The 24,334-nt window shown below is 36.8% G+C and overlaps 3 protein-coding genes across 9 annotated transcripts in view; 1 reads left to right on the top strand and 2 right to left on the bottom strand.

Annotated features, from left to right (window-relative positions):
• The window catches only part of LOC129576183 (flotillin-2), a 118,489-nt gene that overhangs the window by 91,909 nt on the left and 2,246 nt on the right, over positions 1 to 24,334 (top strand). For 3 of the 7 annotated variants that reach the window (XM_055460893.1, XM_055460875.1, XM_055460885.1), the window contains exons 3-7: positions 12,549 to 12,736; positions 14,728 to 14,836; positions 23,278 to 23,494; positions 23,643 to 23,778; positions 23,882 to 24,280. In XM_055460893.1, the coding sequence (XP_055316868.1) occupies positions 12,549 to 12,736; positions 14,728 to 14,836; positions 23,278 to 23,494; positions 23,643 to 23,778; positions 23,882 to 24,280 (1,049 nt within the window). Of the gene's footprint in view, positions 1 to 12,548; positions 12,737 to 14,697; positions 14,837 to 15,230; positions 17,803 to 21,919; positions 22,197 to 23,277; positions 23,495 to 23,642; positions 23,779 to 23,881; positions 24,281 to 24,334 lie in introns of those variants that run through there. The other 4 variants (XM_055460864.1, XM_055460855.1, XM_055460899.1 and 1 more) reach the window with 3 other exon arrangements.
• LOC129576147 (glucose dehydrogenase [FAD, quinone]-like) lies at positions 128 to 2,812 on the bottom strand. Its single transcript, XM_055460756.1, has 6 exons — positions 2,492 to 2,812; positions 2,338 to 2,424; positions 2,119 to 2,269; positions 934 to 2,008; positions 500 to 771; positions 128 to 346 (listed from the first exon to the last, which is right to left on the bottom strand). The coding sequence occupies exons 1-6, from the start codon at positions 2,691 to 2,693 to the stop codon at positions 235 to 237; spliced, it is 1,899 nt and encodes a 632-aa protein (XP_055316731.1). The 5' UTR covers positions 2,694 to 2,812; the 3' UTR covers positions 128 to 234.
• Positions 3,091 to 6,286, bottom strand: LOC129576155 (glucose dehydrogenase [FAD, quinone]). The gene is made up of 7 exons (XM_055460804.1): positions 5,842 to 6,286; positions 5,668 to 5,758; positions 5,469 to 5,524; positions 4,704 to 5,366; positions 3,959 to 4,634; positions 3,769 to 3,803; positions 3,091 to 3,670 (listed from the first exon to the last, which is right to left on the bottom strand). The coding sequence occupies exons 1-7, from the start codon at positions 6,127 to 6,129 to the stop codon at positions 3,593 to 3,595; spliced, it is 1,887 nt and encodes a 628-aa protein (XP_055316779.1). The 5' UTR covers positions 6,130 to 6,286; the 3' UTR covers positions 3,091 to 3,592.

Below are 24,334 nucleotides of genomic sequence, written 5' to 3'. Positions count from 1 at the left end.
AATGTTTATTCCTGTATTGCCATTTTCATTCTCACAGCCTCATATGGTTTTTCGTTTCACACATTTACGTTTTACACTCGCTGATAAGATTAAAGTGACAATTTAATCTATTTCAAAAACATTGCTATTTTTGATTTCATTGAACACTCTATATTTGCAATGACAACCGAGTATTCCAAAATAAATACAAAATCAACTTTTATACAAATATAAGTGAGCAAGTTTTTTTTTATTTTAGTAGTCAGTGCCGCCATAATACAGGTGGTCTTCTTTGATCATGTCAGCGCCCTTTTCCGCGATGGCAATCGTCGGCGCATTGGTGTTTCCGCTCACGATGTACGGCATTCTGAAAATGAGAATTTCGTATTAGAATTTATTGGATTTTGGATTTGGAATTGGAGTTTAACGATTATCAGCTTGATTTAGCAAATGAATTGGTGTAAAATCAAAATTTCTTTCATCGAATGTACAAAGCTGACTTATTTTACGGAAATCTTACATGCTCGTATCAATCACACGCAAATTGTTGATCCCATGTACTCGCAAGCGTGGATCGACGACAGCCAATGGATCATTTGAAGGTCCCATTTTGCACGTTCCGGACGGGTGATAGATTGTTTGTGAATAGTGCCGTGCCTGGCATCGCCAAAAATCATCACTTAAAAACTCTAATCCACTGCAGTTTGGAATCACGCCCGGATTCAATGTTGCGTTTAACGCGCGGAAAATACTGGTTTTTGTCACTTCATATCCGAATTTCGATCCTTCAATCTAATGAGATTAAAAAAAATCAATTTTAAATGAAAGATTGACAAAGCAAAAGCAAAAGCAAAAAGAAACAAATAAAATAAAATTTCGAAAAATTTGAAGGGAAAAAACAAACTTGAAAAATCAACCAAACATATATTTTTTTTTAAATTCTGTTCAACTCACCAAAACGTCAATATCTTTGGGATCGTCAAAATAATTGGCATGTATAATGGGATATTCCATTGGATCGGCGCTCTTTAATAGAATTTTACCTCGTGATTCGGGTCTCAATAAAAGCGGAATGATAGCAAAGCTATCCCTGTAGATCGCATGTTCATAGACTTGTGAATAATATTCATAAGTGACTCCGGCTCCGCGACGACTGAATAAACCACCATCAGCAACGTCCGAATAAGATGCAAAAAATATTTGCAAATCGGGCCAATCAACGCTTGGATCTTGATACTTTGAACTAATATAGGCCATAGTTTCAGCGGAGCCCATAGCATACAATGGTCCCTCTGAATTGAATACGAAATTTCGAATGGTTTCTGGATTCGCGAATTTCGCCACACTTAATGAAAGTTGTTCATCTGAGAATGGATTTTGAATTAAGTAAAAAACGCCACCCATTGCAACATGATCTTGTAGATTTTCGCCAACACCCGGTGAATCTTTGATCACATCAATCCCCAGATCGTACAAATGTGGTGCGGGTCCGACACCAGATAGCATTAGCAATTGCGGCGATTGAATGGCGCCCGCCGATAAAATCGTCTCTCTTGTTGAATGCACTTCAAACAGTTGGTTTTCACGTTGAAATTGTACGCCGTAAGCGCTACGTGTAATCGGATCGATAAGAATTTTCTGAACGAACGAATTCAACGAAATGTGCAAATTGGGCCGATTACGTGCCGGTCTTAAAAATGCTTTGTTCGTGCTACATCTCAAGCCATTTCGAATTGTTCCCTGCGTTTGAGTTATTCCCGTTTGAGTTTTTCCATTTACATCGTTATCTTCATTGACCAAACCCAACTCTTCAAACGCCGCTATTGAGATATCACCAATAGGTGTTATTGCGTGAAACGGTTCGACGGTTAAATAACCATTGGTACCATGATATGGACTTTTGGATAACACTGGATCACGCATATCTTCGGATTTCTTGAAATAATACAACATTGTCTCATAATCCCAACCAGGATTGCCCAGACTTGCCCATCGATCGTAGTCATTCCGATTGCCACGCACGTACATCCTAAAATTAAACGGTAGAAAAATAGTTCAAGGTTTTTGAAAAGCGAAATACACTCAGCGATTCACAAGTCGTGTAATGAGAATAGTGAGTGTGGTAAGAAGTTGACTTGCATGGCGTTCAAAACGCTGGATCCACCAAGCACCTTGCCCCTTGGCCAGTTACAAATTCCATCCATTGCTAAGCAGTAGCGATCCGATTGTACTGTTTCAAATTCCCAGTCGAGATGCGAATGCTGCAGCGTGGGATAGAGAAGTGGCACCTCTACAAAGGAAAACACCAGCATTTAGCACACAAAAAAATCATTTCAAACTTTATTTCCCCAAAAAAACCTGATAGCAACGATTCATCGGGCCCTGCTTCAATAAGTAACACTGTCCACGATTCAATTTCCGACAATCTTGACGCAATCACAGCACCTACAAATGAAACCGAATTTTACAAATGATTGACCGCCGCTTTTTTCTTCATTTTTTCGGGTAAAACCTGCACTTCCACCCCCAATTACAACGAAGTCGTAGGATTCCAATAGTTCACTAGTGTCAACATTGCGCACTCGATTGTTTATATCGACAATATCCGGTCGTCGCACACGAATCGCTTCATGCAGAAATAATAGAAACGCTAATCCCGGTCCATACGACACAAATATACGCAAATGTGAGTACACTTCAGCCAACAACGCCATTTTCGTTCACAGTTGAAAAATATTTATGCGATGATCATTACAGTTCGGTTACCACTCACTGACTGGCATACCTTTGGTAAATTAATTTCGATTGGAGCAAACGAACAATTACGGGTATGCGAGTGCGGCAAAATTCCAGACAAAAAATTGCATATGTCCAATTTTAATCCAACTCATCGATGTTGTTTACATTAAAATTTGCCTGATGATGTACTAATTTCCATGCCAAAGTCTTTGTGCATTTCATTGAGTCGGCTGAAATGTGTCACAAAAAATGCCACATTCTTTCCAAAACGAAAGTTCTGGAAACTCGAAGCCATTTTTAGTTTACGCGTACGGATTTCAATTCAGCAGTTTACCTCATCAAAAAAACATGCAGCAAAACAATGGGTTTAATATATATTATTTGAGATTGTTTTTTATTCATTTGTTACACATGCCTTAATGTTGAGATAAATATAGACTCGTTTCGGTCAAATGTTGAGCTCAAATACACTCGCATACAAAGTCCTTTACTTTAAACTCATTTACAAACTCCTTATTTTCAATGCCTTTGTATTTATTTCATTTTTACTTCTTTCAATTGAATATTCGTTGTTTGTCATTTGTTTAATTAATATCACAATTACATTATTCTACTTATTTACTTAACGGCTATTTTGTAATTTAAAAAAAAAGTAGAGCAAATTTTGAGAGCGGTTCAAAAATTCTACAAATCGACGGTCTATTTGAATAGTTTGTTGGTTTGTAAATCCAAAATAGAAAGAAAAATACGTGAAAATAAATTAGTTCAACGGAAATTTGTCATTCGTTCTTCGGTGCGTGGGAATTCCTTTAAAATTGGGTAAATTATTCAGGGTAAATACGCACGAACAAAATACCGTTTTGATGTGATCATTTTATTTGAAACCGGCCGTTATTTGATGGATCCAATAATCTTTGATCATATCAGCACCTTTCTCGCCTATCATCATGGCCTGATTTTTGAAGAAAAAGAAGAAGATGCACGAAATTAGCGAAAATGAAAGGAAAAAGTCGAAAGTGAACCAAATGAAAAGAAAGAAAAAACACTTACGGGTGCATTTGTGTTTGCTCCAACAAGTTTGGGCACTGCAAAAGAAGACACAAAATATTTAGCATTTAAAATCGAAAGGTTAAAAAAGTTCCAAGCTATTAGCCCGAAATTGGTTGTTAATTCGAATGTGAATTCAAGCAATTAAATCAAATTTCCATAAATTTAAATTCAAACTGGTAACGGTACTCACTGATAGATGCGTCAATGACACGCAATCCTCGAACACCATACACTCGTAGCTCTGGATCGACAACAGCGGTTGGATCCCAATACGGTCCCATTTTACAGGTACCAACCGGATGGTAAACGGTTGCCGAGTACTGTCGAATCATGCACTTCCAGAAATCGTCCGTGAACATTTTCATTTGATTGCATCCAGGCCATTTGTACGCAACCAATTTCGAACCAAAGCGTTGCATTGAATGTGTCTGTGAAACGGCCACCGCAATTTTGACACCTTCAACGAGCGTGTTCATATCCGATTCATCGAAGAAGTAATTCGGATAGATGTACGGATAGTCAAATGGATTGCGGCTTCTCAACCGAATCGTACCGGTGCTATTTGGGCGAAGTAACATTGGCAAAATACTCCAGGTGTCACGGTTGTTATAAGGTGCAAAAACAGCATCGTAGAATTTTTGGGTTAGTCCATGTGCTTTTCGCAGTTGATTTCCTCCATCCGAGTTTGTGCTACCCGAGACAAAGTGGAATTCAATGTCTGGCACATCTTCGCTAGCGTTTGCGTATTTCGTTTTGACAAACGCCAATCCCTCAACTCCGCCTAAAATAGTCAATGGGCCTTCGCCAAAAACGGCATATTGCAAAACGGTCGACACTGATTGAACCCGGCTTTCAACGATAGACACCTGCATACAAACGAAAATAAATTCGGTTCAAAAATCTTGATAATTCTCTCTAAGAAGAATGAACGGTACCTCTTGATTCACCGCAAAAGTTAAACCACCCATTCCGATGTGATCTTGTAAGTTTTCACCAACTGGAGCATCTTTGATTAGTGGAATTTTATGCTTTGCCAATTCAGCCTTTGGACCGATGCCCGAAAGCATCAAGATCTGCGGTGAATTCACTGAACCAGCAGACACGATAACCTCTTTCGATGCACGAATGTAATGGAGTTTGCGATCTCGAACGAACTCAACACCAAATGCTCGCTTCGTTTTCGGGTCAATCATCAAGCGGGTCACATGCGAATGCATGGCAACGTGCAAATTCGGTCGCAAACGTGCCGGTCGTAAGAATGCTTTTGCAGAACTGCATCGACTTCCACGACGAACAGTTCCTTGGGCAATCATAAAGCCAGTTCCCTTTTCGCCATTCAAATCGGTGTTTTCATAGCCCATTTCGACACCACCTTGAACAAAAGCCGCTGCTAATGGAGTGTGGAATGGAGCTTCGGAAACGGTCAAGTAACCACCGGTTGAATGATATGGGCTCGCTGCCAAATATGGATTCGTGTTGTCTTCCGATTTCTTGAAGTAATACAACGCTTCTTTATAACCCCATCCGGTGTTGCCCATCGCTTCCCAATTATCATAATCCTTTTTGTGTCCACGCAAGTAAATCATGTAATTTAGGACCTAAAACAGAGATGTTTAGAAGTAAAAATTCATGAGATATTGCTTGAATTGTTCGGAATTCCCAACGATTTAGAAAACGATTTCAATGAAATAAAAACTTACCGATGAGCCACCTATTACTTTGCCTCGCGGCCAATTGCAGCGACCACCGTTCATAGCTGAAATTGACATTTGTTGGAATGATGAAATTGGTAACTCTTTTTGTAAATTCACAATTTTCCAAGATTAAAAATTCCATTCCAAACGAATATTGATAAAGAAGGAAATAACATTGAAATGCAAATCAATTTTCTATACATACCTAAACATGCCGTTCCCTGTGGTTCCGTTTTATATTTCCAATCCAGCGGACTCAGTTGTAAAAAGCCAGCCATCAACGGTACATCAGACACCTACACAAAACACATTCGGTTAAATTGAATGAATGAATGTTGACATTTCCATTTAAACACAAAAAAATAGATAAGTCAAATACTTCAGTTTCATCGCCGCCTGCTTCTAACAATAACACATTCCAATTTTCCACCTCTGTCAATCGATTTGCCACGACAGCTCCTGATGATCCACCACCTACTATGATGAAGTCATATTCGTCGAGCAAATGCTCCGTGGGAATGTCAATTGGTCGTGACTCCGGTGACATTATCTCTTCGTATTGATAGTATGCAACGGCAGCCACCAACATGGGAATAAAATAACCCACACTATTTGCTGCTGTGATAGCACCGCCAATCGCATTTGCAGCTCCAACTATGGCACTCATTTTAAACGGGCTTCAATTCACACTGCTTTTTTCTTTCAATTTTTCCTTCGTCTTTTCAAAAACTTTGCGCTATTCAATAGGAAAATCTGTCACTGCTTGTAACCATCCGACTAGCACATTTCTGTTTTGCTCGAATTTGTAAGGTTTATTTTTTTTCGTTCACCTGAAAGTATGCACAAAGAATAACACGTCTAAATATTATTACGGAAAAGTATTTTTGGAAAAACACTAATGCATGAAGCATAGGCAATGAAAATGGGGCACAATATTGATTTTCCAATTGAAAAAATTATTTTTTTCATTGACAAACTCGAGAGAGAAAAACAAACTCTGGAATGAATGAATCAATGAAGAGGCGTCCGTTTACCTGTACAATCAATTAAAGACTGAGTGTACGATGCGATGGAAACCGTTAAAAAATCAAGTTCAAAGCCAACCAGTTACTCTGGCAAACTACGATCGATGGTTGTATACGTATGGTATTACTTCTTTTTTTTGTGGTGGTATGAAATGGATGCACAGCCTGTTACTAATGCCTGCATAACTTTATTTACGGTTTATTTCTCAGTTCTTCTCAAACAACAACAACATCGACAAAAAAATAACTAAACTGGTACAAGCTTAGCTGGATGACTTCGGTGAAATGAATGGTAAAAAGACAAACAAAAACCGGTGGAAAGAGAATGAAAATGGATGCTACGTGTGTGTATATTGATTGCTTTCAACGTCATAAACACATTCTCAAAATAATATGAACTGATTCGTACGTATTTGCGTTTGCTGCGCTCGAAACTCGTTCAAAGCAATTTTGTAACAGCCACACACAAACAACCGCACACATGTGGCTGCAGGTGAACACGAAACCAACGAAAGAAAAAAACCAGATCTGGCGTATTCATCATCATCACGGTTATTTAATGAATGCACCGGGATTTTGAATTTCGGTTTAGACTTTTTGAATTTCCGCATTTATTCTAGTTCATTGAAACGATTTTGTCGCATTTACCATCTGCTCCGCCGCAGAGTGCAGCCTCTTATGTAAGCACCACATATTGACGGTGATTTCCAATTGACGTTAATTTCAACGCCAGTATTTTGCCACTGGTCGAATTAAATTTTCCTATCAAATATTGCTTGCTCGAAATGTGGCATTTGCGGCTGAGTTAATTGAACCGAATTGGCCTTTTTCACCTTTCTTTTGGATTGTTTGAAGTGGTTTTCAATGGAATCATCCGATTCTTATGAACAAGGACATTTAAATCATTCAATCGATGGAACAATTATAATTCACTCGAAACTATCGGTGAAACACAAAAAGACTTTCAAAAATGCTCTTAAAAATGATAACAATGGCAAAAATCATGGGCAATCTGATCTTCCAAATTGAAATCGAATTCAATTTAAACATAAAAAGTGCTCAGTACATGAAACTGGTGAATGGTGATGTTGCATTTATCACGTACGCCATTGAAAAGTGAAATTTTCGATACAAATTATTTTTTTTTCGTTTACGGAGGAAAACTCTTTGGTTCGATGTTTTTTTATATTGTTAAACGTACACGTTTTCTTTTTGTATTCTTCGCATATTGTGTCTAATCGATTGGATTTTGAAGTAGAAAAAAATACAATAAAAAAATGATATTGATGGGCACTGGCATATCAAATGGAACAAATGGATGAATCAATAAAAAGGGAAAAGGCAATTGGCCATTTAGTTTCAGAGTGTGATTGAGAAATTTCGCTGTTGGCAATAGCATTGACCATTTACCGTATATTGTCACCGTTCATTTGCGGTGTGCATGATCCAATATTGCGCGCATCAAATTGCACAGTAAAGCGAATGCGGTTGAAAGAAGAGAGAAAAAAAAACGCGCGCGCGAATTGTTTATCGAATCATTCATAATAATCCACATGCTGCAAATCAATTTAATCAATATTTATGTAGTGTAATCGCAATAGGCATAAACATTGATTACAAATTTCCAATAACCATATTGCTTTCGGTGAAATGATTTACATTTACCAAACAGAAATTATGCCAAACATTTAGCTTAATTGTGATTCAAATGTTTCATGGAATAAGCCAAGCTCAATGTTCATAGACGCAAACACATTTAGTTGGCCCAAATCAATTGCAGGTGGATCATTTATGAATTCACAAATCGAATTAGATCGTTTACAACATTTTCACCATCGATTAAAACGTGCACCATCGCAGAAGCAATTGATAATATTTTTTTTATTGAATCCATTCGATTAGATAATGCGGTTTGAAATTGTATGAATAGAAACGTTTGTAATTTGGGTCATATAACAAATAGTTTGTAATTGACAACAAACGCAATAAAGGATAATTGTAGGGTGAATAATGTTTTTATCGATCCATGTCATGAATCCAGGAAGCGGCTGAATACTCATTGACACACAATCTAATCGTTTGCAAAGAGAAAGAGAAACTCAGCCTATATTTGAGCTGTAATTATTGGAGAAGAAGAGGATGTTGAACCCATAAATGGGTTATTATGAGCGCTTTGTGTCCACTGATTTTTATCGATTTTGTAATATCTCGGCAACATACACACAACAATGCAGCTCATTGGAATGAATGAGCATTTTCTGGAATGAAGAATTAAAAATCAGGTCGCGCGCGTGCATACCACCACATCAACATCGTTCTTTAATTGTTAGTCACTGTCACTGTCACAAGCAAACAACAGCGACAAAAGAAAACTTCTTCTTTTTGCCGTGTGTGTGTTGTTTGCATTATGAAACCGCAATAAACACCGTTACAAAAATACTCTTTTCCTGTTATTTTATGCCATCACCAAATCAGATTTTGTTTTGTTCATCAAGATTTCTCTTCTTTCGCCAAATTCAATGTTCTTGGGCATTACAATTTCATCGGTATCTTAATGAACCGGCTTTAATTTTATGAACGCCCATTTAAGCTGCTTCACGCCATTCATCAAAACTTCTAATCGATTTTAACGATGGCAAAGATTTCACATGCTCATACTTCAGAAAATTTACGATTCGAAGACGATGAACGTAGACATGTGTCAGAACAACAATGTCATATATTAAGAACAGATTGAGCTTAAGTGAAATGGTATGGTAAAAGAGGAGACGAAAACATATAAAAATGAAGCGAAGCTTCTTCGATGGTTCGGTTTTTTTTCTTCTTCTTTCGATGTGTGTACGTGTGTGCGATCACGTACGTCATGTGGCTCAAACACTGGAGCAACACATAAATTTTGAAATGGCTTACGGTAGTTTATCTGCTTGACTACACCGTTTTATAGGTCGTCGGTGCGGATTTTTATAGCAGCAGCACGAAAAATATTTCTTTAAAATTGCGTCGGCTTAACGAATAAAACAGCAATGACAATGACAACGACAACGACAACAGCCAACGAACGAGCTGACTTTAATCATCAACATACATAATACTTTCTTTATTTGATGTTTGGAATTATTGTCATTAGAGTGAAAACGAAGCACTGTCACACGAAAAGATTCTGTTCGGTTTGCTCTTATCGGTGTGCTGCTCGACTGGAATGACATTTTTTACCGTTTATGTGTGCTTATGCGTCTGTTTTTATTTATTGTTTTGTGTTAACGAATTTTTCATGGGATTTTTTAAAGATGGAAAGCGAATCATGCAGCAGCAGCAGCAGAAATAGAAAAAAAGAGAAATTCTCTGGTCAAATTTATCACTATGTTTTTGTGCTCGTTAACTTCGAGCTGAGAACGGACGATAAAGTGTCTTTACGACACGGTGTCGCTTGAGATTCACTTCAATTAGAATAATGCCGAAAGTGTTTCTGTTTTGTTTGTTGGTTTTCTGCGTTGGCCCAATTTAGAAACGGCAATTTCTAAGCGGAGAAAATAATTTATTGGAAGAAAAATTGTTCTGAATCTTTTTGCCATTCGCTTGAATCCGCATCGTTTTAAAGTCATGTACATATTGAATTTTCAGATGGTTACAACACAACCAACATTATCGAATTTCTTATTGCCGATGAAAAGTTGAAATCAGAAAAGTTTTCCAACCGTCGAAAAATGAGAAGCGAAAAGAAAAAGATAGAGAGGAATAGACGCAGAGAGAGAGAGAGAGAGAGAGAGCGAGAGCAAGAGAAAAAGTGACTCAAGTGCAGCGTTGCAGCTGTTTGCAGAATTGCGTGCGATAAAATAGCACGTACGCCGCAAAACCAGACAGCTCGATTCTCTCACTCTCTACCCACTCAAGTTTGATGCATGGTTTTTGATTGCGGTTTTCATCGCGCGCGCGTGCACACATTTCTCTGTTTTCTTTCTCAATGCACGGCTGTCGGCCGCTATTTACATGTTTCGCTGCTTCTTAGGTGATTTGTTGCAAATGTGTAAGTGTGTGAATGTGCATTGAGAGTAGTGCGCAGACCATGAATCAAACAGCACAATACAAGTCAATGGCGTACTTCTGCTGATATACACCATATATACCATGAGATCAATTTCTCTTTTAATCTTTCCAATGAAATGGGTCACCATTGGCATTACACAAAATATATACACCGATTTTGGCCGTGCACACAATTGATGTAAACAAAACAAATGTCTGGCATTGCAAGAATACCGAAATTAAACTTGAATCCATTTTTCTGCTGAGAGTGAGTGAATTTTCCAACCCAAAATATAATGGGTGTGCTTGGAAATACCGCCGAACGGAGCTCCAAGACCGTGGAGTATGCACTTTTCTTGAAATCAATATTACTTGCTTTGAAACACGATATTCAAATTAAACGGGCATCGCGGGCAAAAATCGTTGTTTGCTCCATTTCGGGGTGTATATGTAGCGTGTAATTTATGATACACAGCGCCAAAAGGTTAATCTAAACAAATTTTGCGGCAAATTGGCTCATATTTCATGGCAATGCAGAATGCAAATGAAAATTAAGTGAAAACATTCACTTTTTATTTCAATTGTTTGCTGATGGCGTGACTTCTTATCGTCATCGATGTCGTCGTATCTTTTTCCCTGAACAACCACGCTCAGCTCGTTATGCTTAAATAAATATCAATTAACACTTTTCACTTATGTGTCACGACTTCAACCATTGTTGGTTTCATTTCTGCTGTTTATTCTCTTTTCTCTCTATTTCTCGCTGTCGTCTTCAACACCACCAATCTATCGATAAACCAATTTGACGCGAACCGTTATTTCGTGATTTTTATATGGGTGAAATTCGATGATCGTTGAATTTTAATGAATGCAGATGAAAGAGGCTTTTTTGTTGTTTGTTTGGAATATTTCAATTGTTTATTATAAAAAGCGATTAAAATTACTTTTTTCTTCTTCTTCTTCTTCTTCTTCTTCTTCTTCGTAGCAAATTTTCAGCACAAAATACTTTGTGAATTGTTTTCAAACACAGACAAAAAAACTGTTTCAACTTATCGTTCGCAGAGCAGAATCAAAAAATTATTCGACTGTGATACACAGCGGTTGATCATCAACTGATTTCGTTTAAATATCAACAAACCTCTTTGTTTGCTTTGTGCAGCCATTCACAGTGTGTTTCTTGATCGTATTCGCGCTAGACAGCCGTTTAACAGGTTGTTCCACAAATAAACATAGCGGCACATACATGAGGATTATACAAAGTCGCTGGCCGCCGCTCGCGTACATAGTCGAATCTCTCTTTTTTCTCTCGCTCTTTTAACGTTCAACTGCACTGAAGAGAATGGTCGGCTTTCTTCGAGATCGCGCATCGCTCTTGTGTCCATTGAGAGATGCTGAAATAACTCCACGTATCTCTTCTGAGAATGAAATAAACACGTTTCTTTCACCGTATTTGCGGCTTCGCCAGATCATTGACTCAATGATCGATGGGATGCGATTACACAAATACCAATTTTCTTAATTATCAAATAGCTGCGATGGCGATTACATTTCCATCGATATATATAATGCTTGGATTTTTAACCTTGACACTCAATACCACTTTCGCGTGAAATGGGAACACACCAGGTGCGGTTCGATTGACTGGAAGCAATAACTTCTGTATGCTATTTTCATGAAATGGACTATTTTTAACGTGTCCGAAAATAATTCGAATTTTCGATTTTTTTCCATTTTTGAATGATATTTCTGAAATTACCCATTTATTACGAAATGAATTCGATTGCCAACCACAAATGTCAACCTGTCGAAAATGCAATCTGGTTTAATTTAGAAACTTTTTTCTATTGAATTCAATCAATATTTTTAGATAGTCTTGGGCCGAAAGCGACGAATAAATAAATATTTATAGTCAAATGTTATTTTCGATAGTTTCAACTGTTTGCACTGATAAATTCGCCAGAACGTAGGCAAATTTAAGTTTCAAAATAACTGAACACTCTTTCATGTATCTAATTCAACTTGTTTTTTTTTCATTCAGGTGGTTGCTGTGGATCAACACGAAAGCGAACGATTGTCGGAGGATGGGCATGGGCCTGGTGGTTGGTAACGGACGTTCAACGTCTTTCACTCGAAGTGATGACATTGAATCCGATGTGCGAGGGTGTGGAAACAGCACAAGGTGTCCCACTCACCGTTACCGGTGTGGCTCAATGCAAAATCATGAAGGTATGACCAATTCGAACGGTTTTGCCAATTCACATGACGAAACTGCTCTGCTGTTTACATATTTTGAGTGATTCATTCAGTCGTAAAACTGAAATCGCATCAATAAAATTATCCGAAATTCCATACACATCTTTTCGTTTGGCTTTGAATCGATTTCAATAATATTATATACGTACCTAGTTTTGTTGTTGTCCACATTTGAATAGTAGATCAGTTTGAATAACTCAATATTTGGGCATTTTATTGACGCGATTTCGGTTCATTGAATTCTGGAGACATGGAATTTTTCAATTTTATTTACATCCACTAGACAAATATTTCATTCAAATGATTAATGCCCATTTACTTCTTTTTATTTTCGACTTGATTTTGTGAGTTTTCTTCACATGTATTTTCTAGACGATCTAGATGAAATTGAAAAGCTCCTCAATCAACTCCCAATTTGAAAAAAAAAAAACAAAACAGATTTTATATTTTATCTGTCTGCCCCAATTTGATTTAGTGTTTTATGCCTGCCTAGAAACTGCTTGATCTGGATGGATATCGTTTATATATTTGCATCGTGTTCAAACATTTTAGTTCATTTCATTTCATTTTATTCATTTTTTTTCTTATTTCAGTGTTTTTTTCTCGGTTATTTTGGTTTATTCGCACTTGGAGATTATGATTTCTGGATGATTTTCTCGTTTTGATGTGTTTTGTGACAGTAAATTTATTATCGTTTTCGTTTTTGCCAACGTTTTCAGTCACATTGATGCATTCAATTTTGTTCTCTCTTGAGTTTGCTTCATCGAAAGTGTGTCATTTTTCCATTCCGACAAGAATTGAAGTTCAATACAATTATTGATTGTCAACTGGACGCATTCATTATATTCGAACATCGAAAAAATTGTTCGCAATGTGCTGCAAGGGACACCTGTCAAAAGCTACCGAAAATGATTTATTATTCATCGAAATCGTTCATGCATTTCATACTCATTTCTTTCGTCTTCTTCATCATCATCATCTTTTTACCGATTTTTTTTCTTTCAAAAAATTATTTTCTTCATTTCGATTAAAGCACAATTATTCCCATGTGTTTTGTTGTTCAGACAAAAAAAACTCATTTTCATTCACATCTATCACGAACAAAAAAAAGATTCTTGACCCAAAAACCGGTCAATTTTATCATCGTCTGTCTGTGTTATTTATTCAATAAAAAAGCAAACAAAGCGTGAGTAACACACAATCGCTGCAGTTTGGTAAATTTAAATACGGTTCGAACGAACCATAAACAAAATTCATTTATTTTCTTTTTCATTTTTATTTTCAGATTTTCTTTTAATTTTAACCATTTTTTCTTTCAAACAAAAAACAACAACAACGTTATCCTATAAAATCGAATAAGAAAAACCCAGTAGAAATAGTTAGTCCGCCCCTCGTGCCAAAAATTCACACATACTTGATTTGTTTTGTGACATATAACTAGTATACAATTCCATGCCAACTATCTTCCTTTTTCGTTTTTTGTTTCTATTCTTGCGTTTTTATTTCGAGTGCCATCACTAGAGTAGTTTAATCGTGCGTGATTTTTTTGATCCTTTATTTTTTGCGTGAATATTTTGAAACAAAACGAAAATATGCTACAATCTTTAGCATTTGGTGTGAATTTCTCTAAATAGATGTTTTTTCACATTTTTATTTTCCGTTCAAGTTCATTGTATTCGATGGCATGATTCGAAATCATCGCGATTGAATTTATTCTTCAGTTCATCCAATTTATCTATAAAATGATTATTTTTTCTTCGTGATTTAATATTGTATGCAGATTTCTTATGCTGTGACGAATCAATTTTGGCAACAAACACACACCAACATTCAATAACTCTCTTGAATTTCGATCGCAATAAATGCGTCCATCCGGAATAGCTGTTTCTCATCCCGAACGAATTTTTTGCGTTTTTCTTATTTCTTTTTTATAGATGATGAACGTGTATTATTTTCATCATCAGGCCGACGAACTGCTTGGTACAGCCAGTGAACAATTCTTGGGCAAATCGGTGAAGGAAATCAAGCAAACCATTTTACAAACGCTCGAGGGCCACTTGAGAGCCATTCTTGGTAAGTCTTTCTATGTTCAGTGCGTTTCTTCACTCTTTGGTTCGGTTGGTGTCTCAGCGGATATCAAAATCAAAGTTAATTCAATGAATGTTGATCAAGTTTTCGAGGCAAAAGTTTATTTTCGTCCACCGGAACTTTTATTGTTTGGATGATAGAAAAAGGAACACCGAAATCGTACTGCATACAAAAACATGTCATAAAAAAAACATGTCATTTATTATGTTTGTGCAAACAACGAACTTACTGACAATCTATGGGAAGTGTTTATGTCTCCTCCAAATGTGGAAGAAAAAAGAAACAGAAAAATCGCTTGCGCCAACGGCACGTTCCACATATCTTATGCATGAAGCATATACATATATAAATCGTGTCGACTGCATTTAATTCATATTGACATCATTTTGGTTGAATCAAACGCTGCTGGTGTGGAATACCAAATCGGTTGATCTGTCAATTCTACTGTTGAATGCATGTCGTTTTCTGTTTACTCTGCGTCGTTTTGTTGTTTTTTGCTCTCTCTCTCTCTCTTCCTCTTTCTCTCCCTCTCTGTTCGTCATTCCCAATGAAGTGGACTCGTTTCGGTGTCACGATAAGAATTTTGATGTGTGCCCAAACCAATCCATCATATGATTTGTTTCATTACGGATTAAATGGGATATAGTTCTGGTACGCTTTTGCTATGTCATCCGGGTTTTGAAAAGACGTTTTTTCTGTAGTACTGCAGTCTAAATTGTGCAAACAGTACGTCACATTGGAAATGAATGCATTCGGAAGGAGAGAGAAAAAATCTTTTGAAACAATAATGGAAAGCATTAGCGTGCAGCTAGATTTTTGTAGGCCAAGTATCTTAGCTATTTTTTCTATATAATTTTCAGTGAACAAAGAAACACATTCACATTATTCCAATGGAGAGAAAAAACTGCAATAGCAACACTTTTTTTCCAAGCCTCTTCTTCATCGCATTCCTTATGCTGGCACAATGTGTGCCTTTGTTTCCCATTCTCTTTATATTGTGCCATTGCATTTTTGTTTCATTTATTTTTCCATCTTCTTTCCGTAATAATGAGCGTGCATTCTAGTGCGGAATTCAATAAATGTTCGCTTCAGTATCTATGGCGTTGGTGCTGTTATAAACTTTTCATGTTTGCACATTTTAAAAATGGGTTTTACTTGTTGAGCTAAACCATTTCGCTGTAATTTTCAAACCAAATTTCACTGTATGTGGAGTTTTTATTAATCCTTTGCACACCATGCCATCATGCTGTCATGCTGGCTGTTGTGAGGGCATGGAACGAAAGAAAAAGAAACATTAAAAAAAAGAAAATGAATGGAATTGTGTGCGAGCATTTCCAGTCAGTGCTATTTCAATTGTTGTTCCGACTATCGTTAGTTCCATTATAATTCAAACAAATGGAAGAAACGAAGAAGAAAAACAAGACCGCAGATCTTTGCTTCGCTCCGCTCTGCGTTCTTGAGTTTTTAATTACTTAATCTATTTTGTTGATTCACAACAAACTATTTTTTGGCGCACTACATGAAATGTATTTCATCAAAGTAACTTTGAAGTAATATATTTATTTGCAAAATGAATTACAAGATCTTGGTTTTATTTCTTTTTTTTGAAATATACTGCCCTTGGTTTAAATTAAATAAATAATATGAGCATAGAATCTAAAGTCACTTTAATTCTGGTCAAGACTCAGAAAATATTATACAGAAAATTAATGTAATTTTCAAACAATATTTGATAATAAAAATTTGATTGGCGCTTTGGGATATTATGCACTTATTTGTCGTTACTGCCACTGTTTTAAATTAAATAAAAAATATGAGCATAAAATTCAAATTCACCATAATTTGTTTCAACACTCAAAAAGTATCTAGGGGAAAAAAAGCAGATTAGTAGCTCTACATTGCATGTAGTGCTAAAAAAGCGAAGCGAAAAAAACGACAAATCTCGATATGCACAGCTGATATTTCATAAGTAAGGGTCTCAGATGAGAAAATCGCTAATCGGGGAAGTTTTCGGGGGATTCAATCGAAAATCTGGGAATTTGAAAAAAATGATTTTTTCATTGTATTTTGCCTTTTGTTTGCTGTGACCTGTGCTTTGCTCTATATCTAATGTGTATTGGGATTGGGAACGCGCGACAGTATTTCGATGTAAATAAATACTTGAAAAAATATACACACAGAAGTGCTAATAATACCTGAAAAAAATTATTTGCGCTGTAATATTTTTTTCGGGGATTTTGGATTTTAGACCGGGATGTTCATTTTCGGCTAAATTCCCGGATTACACCCACCCTCCCCATCTGAGGAGATTATCATTCTCCTTGCCATTTAACTTGTGCACGATATGTTGAAGCATTCGTTCGATGTCTGTACGTATGCACTCTCGCTTACCCGTACACACACGTCTCTGTCTCCCTCTGTCGCGTGTACATTACTTTTTCATTCTTACGGCGACCGCACACGAATTCTGGCGTCTGTTGCTGTATAAAGCGGTTTGCCATCATTCGTTCGTTCAGTTGGAAAAATAACGTGCACAGAAACGGTTGCTCTCTTTTACAAGTCCAACCCATCAGTCCAAAACAAAGAGACGATAATACATAACATCGAAAACGTAAATTTCAAATCGAATTTTCGTCCAATGAAAATTTGTTTTGCTTTTTCCAGTTATCGATAAAAACGAAAATAGTCATAAACGTGAGATTTGTTCAAGAGAAAATTGATTTATACCCAGCAGATTGTTATTGATGATTGTTACTCGTGTACACCTATAAAATAGCAATAATTCAAGTGCATTAAATCAAGTTATAAATTTGAATAAACGTCGAACGTTGGTGTTGTTGTGAAAAAAAAAAGAAAACGAAACCATTTTCACCGGGTCATTTCAAGTGAACGTCACGCCATTTTACTTTCTATTGTTGTTCGAGTGAAACAAAATTGAGTCGTTAGTTTGAGTGCGTGATTTTGGCCAATTTTTCTTTGAGCCACCATTATTTTTTCTTAATCGTCATCTTGCACTCACTTTTCTTTTTGTTATCATTTTGAATCAGTGTGCATTCATTGAGCGAAGAGAGTCAGATATGGAAATAAAACCGAAATAAATTCGGCGTCTCCAGCTCACTTATCGTCCACAATTCATTCTTGGTTTATGGTGTTAAAAACAGTCCACAATTTTCACACGTCTGTTTAACAACTCACTGTGACACACCACAAATCACAAATTCAATTAATAACCGCATTTATTAATTTGACCTTGTCAACGTTCGCATACGGCAAACGACGTTGAAAGTGACTTTTCAAATGGAATCGTTAATTGTCACCATGTAGCTTGTTGATTGTCATTTGCCCTATTCTGATGACGGAAGAGCCGAACAACTGCCTGCTCTGGACTGGTGTTTACTTTGCTCGTTGCGCGGAGTGAACACTTGAACATTAACATTACGGCAGCTGACAATTTGCACTTTAGCAAACACAGCGAGGCACGTCATTTGATGATATTCAAACAGTGAGAGCGAACGAACAAACGAGAACAAAAAAAACATGTAAATTCGCTGAATAACAGCCGTTTAATTAGAATGTAAATTAAAGTGACGTAAACTGCGGCGATTTTATTGCCTTGTCTATTGTACGGTTTCATTATCAGCACGTGCTATACGTGCATATAGAATTATATCATACGGCAATTATAATTATGATGCTGAGCTTGAATTAACGCGAACGATTTCATTAACTCTTCCTATACGTTAGTATAGGGTCGTTCCAAGAAATTCTTGTATGGAATTGCTGTGTGTCAGATTAAAAATTGCGTTCCGCATTGTCATGACAGTAATTTGATTTTGATTGCCTTCATTTTGTCTGCTTTCAACCAGATTCAAAAAATTCCGTTTTTATTTGCCAATTCCGTCGATGCTATTCACATTCTCGGTTGTGTCTTAAGTCATTCAGCTCTAATTCCGTTGGAAATTCGGCTCATAGCCTATTTCAGTAATGAAATACGCAAGTTTTTATACGTTTTCAGTAGCGTTTATTTCGAAATAGCTCAATAAGACTGCTACTCTCTCCATTGGAAATTGAAATGAGTCTTTCGGATTTTGTTTGTATTAATTCTTTCGTTCGGCACGATCTTTCTAATCATTTCGATAACTTTTTGTCTATTTTTAATTCAATGTTGCTAGCTATGCCGTCTCTGTACCATTTTAACAATTATCTATTGCATAAAGTCTGTTTAAGACACGTCCAATGAGAGATGTTGGAACAAACAATAATCTTGCCTTCAACGTAATTCGATTCGCTTCGAAACAGCTGCAGAACAAGCTCAGTAGGAATTTTCTTTTGAATGAAAAAATGTCACACTAGCAAATAACATAATGGAAAGTTTAGTCTCGTGCCTTATCTCGTTTCACACTTCATAGCCAATATCCAATTTGGTGTGTGTACTAAATTGAAGACTTTGCCAATGAGCCCAGAGTCAATTCCAATTTTGTTTGCAGTGCAGCTTATGAGCAAACATTCGATCGATATTCTTAGGTCATGTGTTGTAAAATGACGACGCGGTAGATAAGAAAAGACCCGTTTACAAAACGGCCGCACCGCTGCTAAATTGATTTCTTCTTCAAAGTAATTTATGCGCTCTACTTTCTTAAGAATCACACCGAAATAGGGATCGAAGTACAGGAATTGCAAATAATCCACTTTACATTCTCGATGAACTCTGCTATCCAATTACGTAATTTTCGATTCAACTTTCACTATAGCTCTAGCGGTAGTTTGTCGTGTGGCCGGGCACTTGTGGATGAAATGTGGTTTTCAACGCAACTAAAAATGGATCCAGATCTATTATTTATTCATTTACATGTTTAAGCTAAATTCAACCATCAAATTGTAAACCACTTGTTATTAAGTCGCATGTTTCCGAACACACATACACACACCCATAAAAGAGCCAAACACAACTTGGATACCAGAAGAAAAAAAATGTGTGTGTATTCTTTTCCAAATGGAGCGATTTTTCAATGCATCATGATTTATTTAGTATGCAATCGATATGTAATAACTTGTCAGACATAAACCCATTCATGTTGAGTAGCTGCCCTCTCTCAAGTGCAATTCACTTTGATTGCGCTCTAGTTTTCCATCGAAACCGGTTCAACACTACCGTTGAAACAAAAAAAAAACAGGGAGATTTTGAAATTGAAAAGCCTCCGTCACTCTGGTAATTATATGGTGATTGTGCAAAGACAATTTTTAGTCTCATCACGCCACATTATTTCTCATTATGGCAATTAGTATTGGTGGTGCTTCCACGGAGTCGTTTGCATCTGGTTCCATTTAATGAGATACACAGTACTTTGCTGTCGAAGTTACGCAACGTTGAATGTTGCTCGTGCTCGGGTTTAGTGGCTTTTCCAGCATTTTTGTGTGCCTTTGAGCTCTTCCTTCATTCTGGTTGAAAGTTGAGGTTCTTGTAAAGTTTTTTTTTTCAGCAAAAAAACCAATCATGGTGATTTCCCTAGATAAAATGCATAGTGATTAAATATGCCTGAAAAATGCGGTGGTTTTCTACTTCGATGGCTTGGTTCTACCTTTTGATGTTGAATTTATCAAAAAAAAACCGCAAGTTCAACACAGCATCGCAAACATTTTTCGCACTTTTTGCCTGTCTCATGAATCAAACAAAACCAAAGCGTCACTCAAAATAGTACAGTGTGCTTACTTGATTTGTATTTAAATTAAAAACTGTGTCAAGTTTCCCATGGACGCAACAATCTTGAACAAAAAGAAACTTCAAGCACTTTTATTTGTTCGATATTGCCGTCGATGAACTCAAAGCCGTGAGTCGTTTACCGAAGTAACAAGACTCCGTGTTGTCTACTGAGCCGCATACGTGGATCGTAAACACATAGAAAGTCAAACAATGCCGCCCATTTCGTTTACATCTGTACAACATTGCGACTTGCTTGTAACAAATGTATTCGAATTTCTAATGGATCTGAAGCATTTTCCACGAGGTCAATATATGACAAATTTACCGAAAATATCCAAAGTAAAGCAATTTACCGAAAATGTTTGAAGTAAAACATGACTGTCGGCACGTACACGTATACCTCCGCAAGCAATACCTTCGGCAGCAGCTCGAACTTCGAGCGAACGAAGAAAATTACACTTACGTCAATTTAATTTTCTTTAACCCGTGTCGTCAAGTTGATACAGGTTTTTTTTTCTCTGGCGTGTGTTTAACCAACGGTAACTTTGACGAATCTGTGACATTTCGTTGGAATTCAAAGTTGTTGGATATTAATTATTAGTTACGATGCGGCCGAATATTGTAATCATCTACATTCATTTTTTTCTGTTTTGACAACATTTCTTCGTGCGGTACACAAATAAATTGATGTTCAAATTCCGACGAATTTGTTCTAAAAATATGCTCACGACATTTGGAAAAAAAATGTTTTGAATAAGTTAGAACATTCTCAAACTTTGGGATTGGCCAACCTACCGTTATTCTTAAATAAGAGTATTTTAAAAAAAGTTCTCCAGCAAACAATGGCCAAGCTACAGACAAACACGGGCCAACGGCAAATTATTAATTCATATTTATCCCAAGAAATAAAAAAGTAAATATAGATCCATCGATTCCTGGGAATTGCGTCGAAAATAAATGAAATATTCAAAATAACACTCGGATCGATGTAAACAAATTAAGCACCTACTGTGAATTTCATAACGATTTTAATTTCGCCGCTAATTGTGGATATCGATACTCAAATCATTTCATAATTGATTGCCTCTTTCATGACGCCAATTTGAATTTTCGACTCATCAAAATTTGATTTTTATCCAATCCAATCCCATTCTACCAAATATCGTGCGTCACAAACACACTCACACAGACACGCTCTACAGAACATCAATAAAAACAACACAAAAAATATTGACATTCACGAAACATCATCAATTAATAATCAATTAGAACTAACAATAGCCCATAACATTCTTCTTCTGAAAATGTCCAAAATTGATTGAACTGAAACAATCGATTTTTTTTCTCTCTTATCCAAAAAAAATTAGACAAAGCAAATTTTGTGCGTATAATTGCGATCATTTACTTTCGTTCGAGTCAACGACAGTCACACGAACAAAAAAAGAAGAAAAAGAGCGAAAGCAAAGACGCGACGTGAGAATTGAAGAAAAATAAACATAAACGCGAAAAGAAACCGCCGCACGGTGATTAAAAAGTAAGAAAGTAAAACCGAAAGAAATACAAATAGGGAACAATGGTTCTACTGTGGATGGGAACAATTAAATTGTCTTTAATTGTCGGGTTGACATACGCCGTCGTAAAAAGGTAATTATTAGCTGCAGAAAATACTGGTTTCAGTGACCGTAGTCATCGTATCAGGTGAAAACATAAATGTCACGAGTCAAGTTTAATAAATTGTTTATAATAAAGTTTAATAATAAATTCTTGGCCATTGTTGAAACTGCTATTTTTCCCAACACTTGATGTCCGTGCATCGCTAGAAATATTGCCAATTCATTGCAACAAAAACTATTGATGGCGCTCCAATCTTCATGACTATTTCATTTTTGATTGTGAGACACTCCGCCCAAGGTCAAATTCGTTAAAAAATCATGAGCTGATTCTATCTTGCTGTTTTTTCGCCCTAAAGCGCACAACAATGTCAGTACACGAGACAGTCAGAGGTTATTTCATTCATATTTTATGTGGAAAAACCATACGCACCGAAACAAAAACAAACACCCAGTTCGTTCACCGCTGCACGCGGTACATGGCAAGCGTTGGCGAATGTATCAGCGTAATTAGGACCTTTTCGATAAACATGTTACACAGGTAACGCACGCTCTGCGTCAATTTTAATGCAAATGCCATTATCGCAACTGACATTGGACGCGGCTGTTGGTCCGCATTGTTTTATTCATATCAAATCGGCATTGTCATTCAACTTATTTCTGTACATTGAATATCTCTTTAAAGTTTGATTAGCTGTTTTGTGCACACGGCGCACACATTTTCTAATATGAAATGCTCACATAAAAAAAACGGTGCGTTACCACAACAAACCAAATCATACTCGTCGAACTGAAAATTAGTCAATGAAATTGAGCACATATAATGCTCATACGCTGAGTAAGCTGAGTCAGTATCAGTAAGAAACCCTTCGAAAAATAATTCATAAAGCCATTCATATGTGTGGCGTTAATCTTATCCAATGCCAAACGTCGAAAACAAACATTCACCTTTATGGAATGAGAAAATACTTTGAAAATGTGCAATTTTAATGGGATTACCGCATGTGTGTTTGTGGAAATCCCTTTGAATATTACATCGAGATATCCCCGAATTTACTTTTATTTGGTGAACTAATCAACGTTATTTTGTTACTTTTTTCATTCTCGATCAACAGGAACGCTTACAGTCGAAGAGGTTTACAAAGACCGCGACCAATTCGCTGCATTGGTGCGCGAGGTTGCAGCTCCTGATGTCGGACGCATGGGCATCGAGATTCTATCCTTTACAATCAAAGATGTTTACGATGACGTTCAGTATTTGGCATCACTTGGCAAAGCACAAACGGCCAGTGTCAAGCGAGATGCTGACACTGGTGTTGCTGAAGCCAATCGGTGAGTTTTTCTTTCATCATTTGTTCTTTTATTGAGTTTTTTTTTACGAAATAATTCAATTGGAAAACCGGAATATGTCATTTCGCAAATTAAAATTCATTTTTTAATCAATTTCTTCTAATTTTCTTCAACAACAAAAAAAAAACAGTGATGCTGGCATTCGTGAAGCCGAATGCGAAAAGGGTGCCATGGATGTAAAATATTCAACCGACACCAAGATTGAGGATAATTCTCGAATGTACAAATTGCAGAAAGCACATTTCGATCAAGAAATCAACACTGCGGTAAGTCTGCGAGCATTTATTTCCACCTTTAAAAAATTCGACATGTTTATCTTCTCTTTTATCGAGAACATTTTAATTAAAACCAAAATTCCATTCAATACAGAAAGCCGAATCGCAATTAGCCTACGAGCTGCAAGCAGCGAAAATCCGACAGAAAATCCGAAATGAAGAGATCCAAATTGATATTGTCGAGCGTCGCAAGCAAATCGAAATCGAATCGCAAGAAGTTGAGCGCAAAGAGCGTGAACTTCAAGCAACAGTAAAATTGCCGGCCGATGCTGAGAACTATCGTGTCCAACAGATAGCCGAGGGTAAACGTACACAGACGATTGAATCGGCAAAGGCCGAAGCAGAGCGCATCAAGAAGCTCGGTTTGGCTGAGGCCACCGCTATCGAAATGGTTGGTAAAGCTGAAGCCGAAAAAATGCGCATGAAGGCCACCGTTTACAAGCAATATGGAGACGCTGCCATCATGAGCATCGTATTGGAATCACTACCAAAGGTAATAACATTCGTTTTGATTGAAAGACAAAGCGGTTTTCATTTTTTGATGCCA

This window comes from Sitodiplosis mosellana, unplaced genomic scaffold (genome assembly GCF_009176505.1).
Source record: "Sitodiplosis mosellana isolate CC-2019 unplaced genomic scaffold, AAFC_SMos_1.0 Smas_scaffold_1, whole genome shotgun sequence".
Taxonomy (NCBI): domain Eukaryota; kingdom Metazoa; phylum Arthropoda; class Insecta; order Diptera; family Cecidomyiidae; genus Sitodiplosis; species Sitodiplosis mosellana.
The sequence above is the reverse complement of the archived record's forward strand: the minus strand, read 5'-3'. Positions and strand labels throughout refer to the sequence as shown.

Coding starts and splice junctions, on each gene's coding strand:
- LOC129576147 (XM_055460756.1), bottom strand. CDS start 2,693: ATGGCGTTGTTGGCTGAAGTGTACTCACATTTGCGTATATTTGTGTCG. Junction 2,425..2,491: donor AATTGGGGGTGGAAGTGCAG/GTTTTACCCGAA, acceptor TTTCATTTGTAG/GTGCTGTGATTGCGTCAAGA. Junction 772..933: donor CCAAAGATATTGACGTTTTG/GTGAGTTGAACA, acceptor TAATCTCATTAG/ATTGAAGGATCGAAATTCGG.
- LOC129576155 (XM_055460804.1), bottom strand. CDS start 6,129: ATGAGTGCCATAGTTGGAGCTGCAAATGCGATTGGCGGTGCTATCACA. Junction 5,525..5,667: donor ACAGGGAACGGCATGTTTAG/GTATGTATAGAA, acceptor TGTCAATTTCAG/CTATGAACGGTGGTCGCTGC. Junction 3,671..3,768: donor GAGCAAACACAAATGCACCC/GTAAGTGTTTTT, acceptor TTCAAAAATCAG/GCCATGATGATAGGCGAGAA.